The following is a 15,185-nucleotide window of genomic DNA, read 5'->3' on the forward strand; positions in this document are numbered from 1 at the left end:
ATGAATATGCAACCCGTGGCGACGGAGAGCGCCGATCGACTCGCCATCAAACCAGCCGTGACGATCAGTAATCCGATCCTGGAAGCGTTTCCGGAAGAAACTCAACGACGAAGATTTCCAAACTCCATGCTGCAGAAACCCTTAGCATATTTGATCCAAATTACATCCAAATCGAAAGATAATAACTCGCCCTCGCAATACGTAAAATGTGATCGATTTCGTAATCTTGATGCGAATTGCAATAATGCCGAAATTTATCATTCAAAACCTATCAAGCTGTCAGATAATCTCATAAGATCTTTGCAACTATTTCACCAACAAAATATTTCACTGAAAAATTTTGGCTTACAACCTATCAATAATCGCGATAAAACACAAAAAATAATAAGTGGAAACAATATTGATTGCGCATCGAAACAGTGCAAAACATTCAATGAAACGATTATTACTTTTCCATCCAGTGAAAAAGACAAATACGTTACAAAAAAAAAAATTTCCAAATCAAAAAATTCAAACACTAGAACTGTCATCCAAATCTCTTCAGAAAAAGACATGGAATATCAAAATGGCGATAAAATTAAGAGGACACAAATGAAATCGGAAAATAATATGTCTAATAACAATAATATTGACAATAATGCTATACATCGCCCTAAAAACGTCACTGTAGAAGCCGCGAAAAATATTTATCAAGAAATAGGCACGAAAAATAATCCTTTAATGATTAAAAAAAAATCAACTAATACTGTTACTCAACGGATTGATAATTTGATTTGCAAGTTTATTAAAACTAAGCACATGGTATGTCGTCAGAGTGATTCAACAACTGAAGTTTCAATTAAGCCAATTTATACAACTTCTAAAACAACGATGACAAATGACGCTAATGTTAATCGGAATTTTAGTGTAACAGATGAACGTGGCAATAATAAGATTCTTGGAACAAACCAACGCAGAAGACAAGGTTCGGCTTATCAAAAATATTATGATAAATATTTGAAAAACTTAATAACTTCATCTACGATGAAAGCGTCGACACAATTTGCAGTTGATACACAAACTTCAACAGCATTAAAAAATACTTTTTTAAAAAATATTAATAAGCATAAAGTTACCGAGGCTTGGCAAACCAAAAAGAGGAATACCCTGGAAGTTGTAACTGAATCTATTTATTCTGATATGTTCAATAACACTTACAGTCAATCAAATTTACGAGAAAATTCTATTGAAACAAAAAATAACAATCCGAATAATAAAAAAAGTTTTTTTGAATATGAGGTAAGAAAAGACAGTAAAGTTTCAAATTATAATAAAAACCTGACACGTCGTGTCACGCCATCTAAAAGAACAGTTCCTGTAAACACAATTAAAACTAAAGAGTATAATATGACGAATATGAAATATGATCGAGAGCAAAAAATAGCTTCACCTGTTTTAGAAGAAATGTCCGCAACAGTAAAACCAAACAAAAAAGATTATTCTTCGATAAAGACAGAAAAATTATTATATGAATTCAAATCGCCAAAGGCTAAAATACGTCGGTATTTTCCAGCAATTAACGTTGACGATGTCGATATAATATCAAATCTTTCAACTTCAAATCATAACGCGATTCAGCAAACTAAAGGTAATAAAAAGTATAATAAAACGCACAAACGATCAAATATTTCTTTCGAAAACATTTACAGAACTAACGACGAAAACTTGATACAAAGTGATGAAAAGATCGATTCCGGATTGATAAATTCAGGCGAGACGCCGGAATCAAGAACTGTAGAAAATACAAACATTATATCGAAGAAATCGCAAGAATCCAGAGAGATTTTTGTAGAAAAATCTGTGGATGATTTCGACGTTGTGCTGTTCAATTTTACGACAACGAGGGCTCCCGAGATCGTCACGCGGGATGCAAACGAATCCAGAGAGGAAACATCCACTGAAAGACACGGTAAACGCAAGCACAAAAGTCGTCATAATGATCGTGAGAACAATAGACCCAAGAAAAGGAAGAAGAATCATGCGAAACGTAAGAGGAAACCAACATCGACATCCGTCGCTTGGAAAGTCGACGAGTCAACGAGTGTCGATTATGGCAACGTTTATAGTTCAGAACGGGCAAAGACGTTGTCCCTTAATGATCCTTGGTATAACAAAGCTGACGGTAATCGTAATACGAGTACTGGTGGAAACGACTGGTATCTCACTGATGAAATTACAACGGAACCTTTTAAAACCGAATTCTCTAACGCTGATGATTTCGTTTCAAAACACTCCACGGAAAACAGCATCCACGACGAATTTCAATCGGAAAAAACGAATGTGGATCTCGTTACCAGTAGCACCGTATTTTATTCAACAACGTCTAATAAAAAAATTTCTAAAACTTGTAAAGTACTAATTACAACTACTACTGAGAGCAACTGGCTTAATTGGTTGACAAATTATGATAAAAAGACAGACAAGGAATCAACAGAATGTGAAGAAGATGTTAATTTGTTTCCAACCACAAGTGATTCAACAGAAGAAGAAACAAGCTATTACAGTACATCTGTCAGTGATTATTATTCAATATACGATACAATATCTACATCCGATAGTACTACTTCATTTTGGAAATATTCCAACAAAGAAAATAAGAAGATAAATAATGAAGAAACTAGCACAATACATAATATGATTAAGGATGGAGAAAATAACGAGGAAAAAGTGATGATAAATAAATCCATGTTGAATGAAGAAAGTGATAAAAATAATGAAGGAACACAATCTTGGGAAAGTACTACGCGTTCTGGAGGCACTACGTACAATTGGGATCTCAATAGTGAAGACGACAGATTGGAGAAATCAACATCCGATGAGGACAACGAAATCGATAATGATATCACGGAGATCATAGAGGATTACGAGATCGAGAATTGTAACGAGACTCAGCACGCTTGCGATAAATATACATGTATCGATGAGGACCAGGTGTGCGACGGTATCGTAGACTGTCTTAACGCCAATGACGAAACCGACTGCGATTACATATATTCTAAGAGGTGGGAAGAGCATCAGAGAGTTAATAACAAACGGATTGAATCCACTTCGAACACTGTTGACGACACGTCGCCTGACAGATGCAGCCCTTATGGGCATCCTTGCGACAACATGTGCATAGAATTATTGCATGTCTGTGACGGCAAGAGAGACTGCCTGGACGGTACGGACGAGGAGAACTGCACCAAAGGTATTCCTCATGTAGAAAATAATCTTCTTCCTTTTTTTTCTTTTTCTTCTGGCCGATGGATTTCTGGTTTCAAAGTAAACCGTAGTACCACGCTTCCAAAGTGAGCTCACTGAACTGAAAAGGGTCAATCAGACCAGTGCATTTCATAAACAAAATAATATTCTGCGAGAGTCGCCTTCTTTCGCTCTTTGTTCACGCTGTAAAAAATATCTCGCCTTGGATGGAGCGTCACATGAATTTCAAGCAAACGTGACATCATGTTGGGATGACCTGTCATCTTCGCTGTACAGAAAATGGCTTTGAAGATATCAAATGTGCTAATATGTGGACGTCCTTGGGAAATTATACCGAGATCTATCGCGACGAAAAAAAGTTCAGGGACATTATTTCCTGCTATGTGCATAAATACTTTGTTCTCTATCATTTCTTTAAGCTGTTCTTTGTTCTAAAGACTGCAGAAGACTTGCTTTTGTTCTTTTGAAGCAATGTCATGGCGCGTGTTGGAAATTTACGTCGTCTATTATGTGTTACGCAGCTTTGGGGAACAAAACGTGTTAACAGAAGTATTACGAATAAGTAATAACTTTCCATTCAGTGCACGTTTACATTGTGTTGTCCACCTTTGCTGTAAAAATATTGCCTTCTGCGAAGAGAAAGGGAATAGCCAGACGGTGATTCTTAAAGTGCAGTGACCGAAGATGATTATCTTATCGCTTATTAGACGATTATCTTATCTAGTTCTTATTAGACTCGTCGAAGCTTCTCACTCGGAAGGATTTACGATTAACGATTGCAGGAATTAGTATCAATACATCTATCAATGATTGCCTTATTGCCTATATGATTGCTCATTCTGCAGGCATACTGTCAGCTGCTAATAGTTTTATGTTCGCGATTAGATCGCCAGTTGAGTCCGCAATAGCAAAACGTGAATCCTCTTTTCTCGGATATAGGAAGAACATCTCATTTCATCTATTCCATTGACATCATCATCGTGTCACGCATTACTCATTTACTTTTTTCATAAGGATACAGAATTTGTTTTTCTGTTGCACAAAAAGAGGCATTTCAATGACACCAATAAAGAATCATTTCCGGTAATGATGATATGCACAATTCACACAACACACGTACCCGAACATTGTATATACGTTACGAATTGGAGTAAAGGAGAAGGTAAAGGAATATGAAGCAAAACATCGAAACTTTAAACGCCGCGCGGAAAGTTTTCAAATAATGTGAAATTAATATATAATATATGGTTTATCAAACGAATTGTTTTATTTTATGTTCCAAGATCAGGACAATTTCGTATATTGTGGAATATTCCTGCCGACTCTCATAATTGAAATAATTCTAACCACCCTCATAAGGCTTCTTCACGACGCTTTAAGTGTTAGACCAAGCTTTAAGATATAATAAGATCTCTTGGTTACAGAATCATATGCGTTTTACCAAAGATGCTTTTCATGTACAGATTTACGAGTCCTCTACCACGCCTAAAACTGCTTTAAATGTCTCTTTATATGTTCATAGCTTGTATTTCAACCTCGAACTCGTCTGTCTCTCAATCGCCAATATAAAAAAAATCCTTATTGTAAAGTATTTTTTTAATACAAATTTAATATCTATTTTTGAAGTACAGTAATTGTAACTTTAATGTCGTGTAACGATATTTTAATTTATTTAAAAAAATTTACTTAAAAAATTACTTACATTTATTTATTTCAATAACGCGATATAAATTATCATAAATTAATGAACTCAAATTACCCCTGATTTCCAAACTTTATTTTTTTGAAATCGAGGCGACTGAACGGTAGAATGCGAGATACGAGCGTTGATCAGGAGAATCTTTGTTTTTTGCCGATGGCATTCTGTAGGTTTGGCCCCTTGCCCTTCCACGGACTTCACCTGCGGGGATGGCTCTTGCATATCGAAGAGCTCGGTCTGTGACGGATTCGACGACTGCCCCAGGGCAGAAGACGAGCTTTATTGCGGTACATAACCATGTATACCTTTCACGCTACTCGGTATTAAAAGAGAAAGAGAAAATGAGAGAGATAAAGGGAGACCGAATGAAAAAAAAAAAGAGGAGGCAATGCATGGATGACTTGCTGGCGTAATATCAATCAATGTTATTTTGACATTTAATGCAACTCGAGCTTTAAAAAAAAAAGAGTTTTGGAAGTGAAACATAATATTTTTGTTGCGTTTTATCGGTATCGTTACGCGCACAATAACAAGTGACGCGATGGAATTTTAACTACAAACGCACAGAAATTGATTTCGAATAATTGGTGCGAATTATTTATTCGCACTGTTATGGTATTCGATTCGATAGACAGTTTGAACAAAATGTTCTGCAAAATATCGTTGAAATTATGGAACGAATAATCGATATTATAACGCTTTTATTCTTATTATCGTGATCTTTCCTTAATTATGAATAGTATTGTACTTTGAGAGATATTTAGAATACTTTATTTCGTAATTATATTCTGTATTACATGTGTATTGACATCAAGTCATTCCGTTGACGATTAGAATGATTATCTAACTCAAAAGCAAGGAAGTTATGATTCACCTAATTCTCTCTCTATATCTCTTTCTCTTTTTCTTCACACCGTTTTTTCCGAAAACCCTGCTTAGCTTGCACTCCATACAACGCTTTTACCATTGAACCAATCGCTTAATGATTTCCCTCGTTGAATCTAATCACGGACTTGTTCCGTGTTGGTTAGACTCATATTATAGAGCTTAGATTCGGATCCAACACTTACGTAACCAGCACCGACGAACATTAATCGCAGATTTCGAGTATTCGAGTGGTAAACACGTTTCAATTAGTAAATTAGTTTTTATGCATATAGAATTTTTTTAAGTAAAGTATTAATTATCACACGAGTTGTTTTGATAACGCTATACTATTTATAATTAAATTAGAAATGAAAATAATAGTAAATAATAAAGAAAACGAGCCTGAGAGCGAAATCTGCGTTTAAAGTCTCTGTGTATATAGATACATCTATTATATATATTTATGTAAATAACTTATCACATTATTCCCCCTTACCGCATCCCCATAAATACCCTACGAACTTTTCTAGTTTTTAAAAGTAATAAACAATGCCAAATATTTCAATTATAATTCATGTAGAATAGGACGTTTTGATACAATATCTTACGATTAATTTATAAGGTAACATAATTATCATTACAGGGAAATTTAATCATTACGTTAAACGTAACAATGTGTAACATAATATATATTTTAACATATAAAATACAATTTACTCAAATATTTTCTTATTCGTTTTCGAACGCGCTTTCTATCGAATTTCGTTGCAAAAATATGCAAGTATTACACACCGAATTGCATGGAGACCACGATTCTTTCCGCGAAGTTTAATTCTAAATACCGGAATCGTCCGTCGACTGACAAACGACCTCATAATAGCAGATCATTACACACATTTACGTGAAGCTAATAATCGTGTATCCTCCCGCAAAACTATAGTCGATCGTAGAGGAAAGCTACGCTTATCGTCACGACACATTTTTCGCGCATTGCACGCGACATTGTAATTCGCATTAACCAATAGGACGGATTACTTTTCACGAGCGTTTTATCCGGCTCGACATAGCTCGTGCTCCATAAACGCAGGCCGAATACAATTTCCAATTCTTCCTAATCCCTCCCGTAAGTCATAACTGCTAAATAACACTCTCGTTGCCTCAGAAGCAGCTTTTTTGCTTTCGTGATGTGACAACGGAACAGCAGAAGCTATCAATTAAGAGTAAAGGAAAAGCTCGTGGAAAAAAAGCGAGACCGACGATCGAAGATCGAATTGCGTCGAAAAGGTCTCGCTCTCAGAAGTCTGAGAGTGTGCGTTTGCGGCACGCTTTCCGCTTCGATATAGTATATGTATACGTACACGGAGTGATTGTATATATGTGTAAAAATGTATGTGTTCTTTGCGCATATGTCCGCTGAACAAAACAAAATACAGAGCGGGAATGCACGCCTAACCAGTTCAAATGCGCCACCGGGAACAAGTGCATCGAGGACGTCTACAGGTGCGACGGCCATCCGGATTGCCCAGATCACAGCGACGAGGACTGCGCCCCGTCCGCTAACGACACTACACACACCACTTCGCCTACCACCAGTACGCTCCTTTTTCAGTGTGTCCATCGCTTCATTCATAATACATTTGTGCAACCTCGTCTAGCGTGTCCCGCTATCACTGTTCGACCTTGGTAAATCTATAAATGATCCACTTTTTCCCATTAAAAACGTTAATGAAAAAGAAAATGACGATAAATTATTTGACGTGTTTATTTTATTAATGACAAATTTATTTTTGTGATTCAAAGATATGAAAAATTGAATTAAAATCAAACGCACTCTTTTATGAAATTCTTATACTGACTAAGATAGCCAATAGAATCAATTACTTATTTTAAGTGTTAAAAGTAGTATAAACAAATTATTGTTCAGTACTTTTAATATTTTTTTAATACTCCAAATAAGGAACTAATTACTGTCTTTCAGCATTAAATTAATCGGTTAGATTTCTGTAAAGGCCGTCAAGAAATCGAACGCGTTGTCTCTCTAAAAGAATATTTATTATAACTATACATATATTATAATAATTTATTATTTATTTTAATAATTATAATAATGTTTTATTTATAACTATTTAAATACAAACGCGTTTGATTTTAGTTGCTTATACATGCCGGTTATTCTATGCAGTTTTATTCGCCGCGAGAAGTTAAAAAATAAAAATGAGAGATTTGAAAAATATCTTCGGGCTTCGCGGTGTTACAAGTAAGTTGCCCGCCTTCGCTCGAGGTCCGTAATGTTTGCTTTCGGTCGAATCCTCTTAAGGAACTCTTATTTACGCGGGACAAGTGGATCTACCTGCCCGAGCGGATACACACTCGACGATGGTTGTATTTCATTGTGCATTTCTCACGATCAATCGTTACGACCGTGGTCGAGAAAGCGATTCCTCCTCTTGTTGCTTCTCCAAAGACCCCGACAGCCATTGTAACATTCCGCGGACCGCGAGAATTTATACTTACGAGACGCGACTGCTAAACTTTATTGAGGCAACTTATTGAAGATGTACAAGTATATATCTCTCTTCCTTTTTTCTTTCCTTTTTTTCTTCCGTTCTTCAACAAACCGTGTTCTCGACAACGGCTCTATTTTATCGTACCACCTGAGTGCGGAAGGGTCGGAACACACCGGAAACGTATTACTCCGCGAATCCCCGTACGGAAGATTCACGGTGATCGTCGACGGTATTCTCGCCCGTTCGCGTCGCAAATCGCCGTGTTATAAAGCAGCCTGTGGATTTACACGCCATGCATTGATATATTATACTACAAGTAGCTGCATTACGCACGAACTTGTACGTTCGGACGCAGATGACGATGTTTGATGAGAGTGCCCTTAATCATGCATTTGAACGTTTCTTTCCCTGCAAACTTTAGTGTTCTTTCGGCGACAATCTGCTAATTGCCGAAAGGACAGTAAAAAACGAAGGATACATAATTTAAGGAACTGAATGAACAGGGCATTCTTATGCAGCATCCTATAGCCACGGTTGTGAACGGCTCTGCTTGCGAACTGGTATCCTCTTTTCAGTTTTCGTATTGTATCATTCTCAGTTGCATTATGGTTGCATTTGTATGATAGAAAGTAGATGCATTACATCTCGCTGCAAATGTATCTTTAAATTTGATCTCTGGCCGCTCGATGCTGCTTCATTTTCTTTGCTGCGTATTTTTCCCTTGAATGCGCCTGTGTGTATGTGTGCGCTTAGACTCGTCCGATCCACGCTGGACATCCGTACGCAGAAGGGAATGCGATCCGAGGACAGAGATGCGCTGCGATGATGGCGGTTGCGTTCTCCTACGACGTAAATGCGACAATATCTTCGACTGCCTCGACGGCAGCGACGAGCACGGCTGTGGTAAGGGCTTCACCTCGTTCTCACAGCCCATCCTCTTCCTTTCCTTTCCGCATACTCGTATTAACGATGACAAATGTTTCCTGATTTCCTCCCTACACGTATTCATATTAACGATGACGAACGGTTTCTGATTTTATAAGCTTGAGGAAATCTCTCTTTTGCTCATAAAATAAAAAATCTTTATATATATATATTTATTATTTTTTATTTTAATATATTTTTATTTATAGTAATTCGCTAAAATTCTTTTTTGAAAATAAGCTCTTTTGATAAATTGTTTTAAATCAGTTTGATGAATTACATTTTTTAAAATAAAAAATACTTTGTTTTAGTTTATATTTTTAAGGTCATAAAAATATGTGTACCATTGAAAAATACGTGAGATAAATTTTACTAATATATTTTCAACGATATAATACAGTTCTTTATTGAAGTGCAACGTTAACATATCTACTAATGTTAGTATTTGCCATCGAGACAATTCAATAAAAGTTTATTACTGTAGCTCAATATTCCCACAGATATTCAGTGGTGTCATTTCATTTAATTATTTTCTTATAATTGACTTAGTAGTTACTTTCAATAATTGTTAATAATACTAAATAATACTATAATAATTTTACATATCAAACATTTATTTTAAAAAAACTGTATTAATTTGCTCTGAGAGTTTAATTTAATTTGCTTTTTTATATTATATACTTACTGAAATTTTTATCAATTTTATACGATATGACACGCTTTCGTAACAGTCAATGACACCATTGATGACTTCCTTATTGTTCCTCAACCCTTAATGCTTTTTGCGCGAGCTTTTGACATGCTGTCTCATAAAGGGGTATGCACACCTGCTGAATGGAAGTGTGCCAGTGGCGAATGCTTGCCGGAAAACCAAAGGTGCGATGGAATAACGCAGTGCAGCGACGGATCCGATGAGGATCTATGTGGTAATTATATGACAGCTTACGCCCATAATCATCCACGCGAAAAATGGCCTTTTCATTGCTCTTGCTTGTTTAGTCGCACACTGCAAAATTATTACAGACCTTGTCTTTTACAACAAATATCGTAATTCCCATTTATTCTTGATTTACTAGAATCTTCGAATGACTATACCTCGATTAGAAAGCTTGTTTACTCAATTAAATGTAATATTAATCTATGCAGCATGTTATAAAAGTTACCAAGTTTGAATTATCTAATAATATATTTCCTGTTAATCTTAATTAATACCTGCATGATAATGGAACGTTAATCATTACTTAATTTTTTATTTGTGTACAAATTAATTGTTTCCGTTCGTCATACAATAATTGCATCATTATTCTTATCCTGATCTCAGTATATCCTAACTTGATTCCTTTGACACCAAGACTGATATGGATGTATTTGTTATTAAGTTAAAGCCCCAAAGACCTATATTGAAATTGTAATAATCATCGCATGCATAGAATGACTTTCTATCACATATGACATCGTATTCTCTCTTTACAAAAGGAGTCACACTCGCATGTGTTGCTTGATGTCGCACGTTGCATTTTGTCTACGTGTAAGTGTTGGCGCACGTGTCTCTCTGGGAGTATAACCGGTATGAACATTTGGAAGCGCATGATAAAAGCTCCTGTAAGTAGCTCATGATAATATTAATTGGACGATGCAAGAAGAGCGAATGTCCCGATGGGTTCATATGAGGATTGATCGTTCTACTGTATACTTTGCCTTAGAAACTTATTAGAGCAGAGTGGCTGGTGTACTCAGCAAAGTACAATAATATACGACTAACAAGGGTGACAAGCAGCGTCTATTGTGTATGATAAGAAAACTCGTAATAATTCACGCGAGCATCTCCACGTTTGTTTAACACTTAAGTAGTCGTAGATACTTTATTATTCATGATGTTTATTGATTTGAGAACATCATCGATAAAAGTCTCTTTTCGAGAAAGTAAATTAAATAAAATAATAAATACATACAATTGAAAAGTATTTAATTTGATAAGCAAGATTTTTTTCTTTCGAATAAAGAATTACTAAGGAAAATGAATACATCGTAAATTCAATATCAAAACAGGTGTTCCCGTCTTGTATAATATGTGCCGATTGCAACTAAAAGATAAAAAAAATTTACATATATATCGCCGCGATTACTAAAGTGTTAACAAAATGAATTACTTTCACGTGCGATGCCAGCACGTTTCTCTAGCCTTACACGTTGTCTGATTATCTAATGAAAAAATACGGAATCCGCGGTGGTAAGGCCATTTTTTTTCTCTTTCCCCACTTGCTCTTCCCCATATGGGTAGCATGCACGATAATACTCGACATGGAACTTGGTAATTATTGTAGTAACCGAATGTCCACCTGGGTGGTTTCGATGCAACGATGGAGTGTGCCTCGACATTAAGAGACGTTGCGATGGCCGACCGCATTGCTTGGACGGCTCCGACGAATTCAATTGCTCTCGTAACAGTGATTTTTAATTTTTAGCTTGATTTCACATGCCGAGGACGATATAGACCTAAGCCACACGCTTAGAATCGACTTAACACAGTAGTTCCGACAAATACTGCCTTTTAGCTTCCACATGAATGACATAGCAGTATCGTCGATAGTGTTGCATTACAAATTAGAAGAAGTTACTTATAAAATTTTTCGTAATTTTGTTTTCTTTTTAGTCACATTGGATATTCGCATTTTGTAACTTAGGTCTGTATCCTTCTTAGCGTATTATTTATGTCGATAATAGTCTTGCACAAAGAAAGCTTATCGTTAAATTAGAACAGTTAGTCAATGAGATTTTTTTTAGCACACAAATAAAGAATTTTATAATTAAAATGTATCAGTTAAAACGATAATTTTTCTCCGTGCGTTATTTATTCTGATCTCTCTCCGTAATATTATTCCACTTTTCCTTTTGCTCTCTGGAGGTCAATCATGCTATTTTTTTCCTAGAGCAGAAAAGTCAAAATTTTTGTATGTATTATATGTATGTAGGTATATGTTATACGTATATACATAACAATTTTTATTTTTTACGTTTCCGCGTTAGGGAGAAATCGCAGTTATAATACATGATTGACTTCCTGAAACATTTTTCTCTATCAGCATTCTCACCATGGGTTATAATACTTTCTGCGACGTATGGTATTCTTGTTATGAGCATATGATACTTATTCTTAGCGAATTAACAGTGAATGAATGCAACCAATTGCTAATTTTATAAATCAATTTTGCGTAACTTCATCATGTGTTACTAAAAAAAAGTGCTCAATGATGTGTGTTTCGGTGTTTAAGGACTTGAAATAGATGCAGGATCAAATTCCGCGACCTTTCGTTATTTCTTGACACTTGATCTTGCTTTTATTTCAAATCTTTATTTTATTTCCTTTATCTTCATTAATACGTTCGTCAACTTTTTCATCAAAATTGGCTTTTCTATTCCCGCGTGCATTATCGCGAAACAAAAATTGCAGACTTTGTGTCAAAAAGTAGTTTACGTATTCTATCTATCGCATCGTTTTGCTTGCGCAGCAAGACAAGATACAGCGAAAGATGCAGCAATGCAGCATGCGAAACCTATTCAGGATTAACCGATTTTCTAAGTAAGACAGTTCCAAAAAACACAAAAGTCAATAAAAGATCAAAATAATTTTATTTTGATTTTTAATATTATTGAATGTCTCTCAAATACTGTAACAAAAAAATTATCATTTTGACTTTTATAATGTTAAAATAAAGTCATTTTGACTTTTTCTTGACTTGGTGTGTTCCTGGAGTGTCATATACGAGCGACTTCGTATCTTATGCAGAATGTCGATCGTGCAGAACGTTAATAAACGGCTACGCAGTAACTCTGCAGCTGTAACTGCAGCGACAGCAACTGCAACGGTGCAGCCGCTTGAACGACTTTTCGCGCGCACGTCGGTGTTCAAGTTGGCAATTAAGAGGCTGTGTAACTAATACGGGCGTACAAACGCGTACACACGTACGCGGAAGCTGTTAATCTCATTTCATCACCCTGTATCGACCGTTTGAGCACGTTTTAGCCGGACGTTGACTGACCATTAACTCGAATACCGACGTGTCGCGGCACCACTTGCCGTAGTCACCCCGAAACGACCCTATCAAAGACGGATGAATCAAAATCAATCCGAGGAAATTTATTCTCGAAACTCGATCTCCAAACTCGGGAGATGCTTTCGAAGTGTTTGAACTTCTTTCTCATCCTCTTTATTAATGACTTAGTAATTAAATGAATAAGAATAAGGTAATTGCCAATACGACACTAGTTCTTAATGTGTAAATTACATGTACTATTCAATTGTAAGCAAACGTTTCGACCCCAACAATTTGGGTTATTCTCGATACAATCCAAATCAAACAAGTGAATACATAAAATAAAATCAATCTAAATGATATCTTACGTATACAGTAAACATTCAATTCAGAATACTGTTTAAATTGTTTTTATTAACAGATGTATCTCATCTTTTTAGTTTGCCCATGTATTTACGTGTCATATCTTATAGTCAAACTTAATGTTATAGCCAGAAGTCACATGTTATAAATTGCACTTTAAATATAAGCTAGAATAAAATAGAATGTGAAAAGAAAACCAGAAATACAGAAATTCGGACAGTAATAAAGTCAAATCCCGTTTCTCAGAGTGAGAAAAAGAGAAAGAGAGAGTTTGGAGATTTTAATTTCCCGAAATATGAATTCCCGGATTAATCCCTTTCGATTCGTTTCTTCCCACATGTACAATAATCAACGATTTTCTCTTTCTATGTTTTAGCATTATATATGTATCTTGTTACATTTTAGCGTCAGACACATTGAGATATAAAGAATAAGATGATGATTAAGAAACCGATTCATTCTTATCATATATTATTTCATACATTTACTGATCACTCCTATATTTCACTGTGTCTTGATTTCTTATAGCTGTTTGTGCCTTGATCTTGGATACTCAATAACATACTTGCGTACATAACATACATCTTGATTACGCGCTCTGACTTCTTGACATGCATTTTGCATCGATTATGGATGGGATCGAACTAACTCTACCTATTCTTCTTTTTGTCTTTCTACTTGTCTATCTGTACGTCTATTTACCATCTATCCGTCTATTTTCAGCACAGGTTGCCTGATCTTTGAATTGCGCATCTACTTGTATATATACATATATATTTATACAGTGTATCAGTATATACAAATTGTATATGTATATATACGTTTCTCTGATACCCCTTTACGTCCGGTTATTTACGTCTCCGCAATTTTCCACGCCGCGCGCTGACGCGTGCACAAACCGCGCTCTGCTGTTGCGTACAGCGCGTAAAAAGCTCGCGACTGACGTAACACTTTTGCAAATGTCACATTTTGCGCGATGGTCCTCTCCCATGTTTGAGAAACTAAGTTCAGCCAGTTTATTAATACATATAAAAAAAAAACCGACATGTTTTCCACACGCGAAAACGTTTAAGTAAAACCGGTTTGATGTAAAATGAAGTGACATTTATACGCGGGGTTGTTATTATAAATTTTGCAGATTATGATACGGTTTAGCGGGGAATGGCACGAAATTATAGGCATCGAAAACTATGATCTTTTGAACAATTTCCTTTCTCGATCGGTTTCCGTTTGATCACCCGAAGTGAATATGTGCACGCGGCATCGCGCCGTCGTCTCCGTCTATTTCTTGAGATAATACGCGGCAATGTGCACGATCCTACTTATTTGACGAGGCCGGCATTACTTTTATCGCTCTTCGTCCATCGCAGGAGGAAGCACTTCTCGCGGGACTCTTTATCGATCGACAATTATCGAAGGCACTTGGTCAGCCTCGCGCATCTAATTTCTTCGTGCAAGGGTGAGGGTTGCACTGCACACACATCGAAGCCGTTCGCAATTTTTTTTCCGGCTCATACGAGGATATTCTTCGCGACCTCACTTAATGAC

General features: G+C 36.1%; 1 protein-coding gene across 1 annotated transcript in view; it reads left to right on the forward strand.

The window, feature by feature from the left end:
* Positions 1 to 15,185, forward strand: part of LOC108781818 (putative uncharacterized protein DDB_G0282499) — a 19,433-nt gene continuing 4,248 nt past the window's right edge. The window contains exons 1-4 of the mRNA XM_018549903.1: positions 1 to 201; positions 781 to 3,229; positions 5,113 to 5,229; positions 7,243 to 7,401. Of these exons, the coding sequence (XP_018405405.1) occupies positions 1 to 201; positions 781 to 3,229; positions 5,113 to 5,229; positions 7,243 to 7,401 (2,926 nt within the window). The remainder of the gene's footprint in view (positions 202 to 780; positions 3,230 to 5,112; positions 5,230 to 7,242; positions 7,402 to 15,185) is intronic.

This window comes from Cyphomyrmex costatus, unplaced genomic scaffold (genome assembly GCF_001594065.2).
Source record: "Cyphomyrmex costatus isolate MS0001 unplaced genomic scaffold, Ccosl1.0 scaffold91, whole genome shotgun sequence".
In the NCBI taxonomy this organism is placed as follows: domain Eukaryota; kingdom Metazoa; phylum Arthropoda; class Insecta; order Hymenoptera; family Formicidae; genus Cyphomyrmex; species Cyphomyrmex costatus.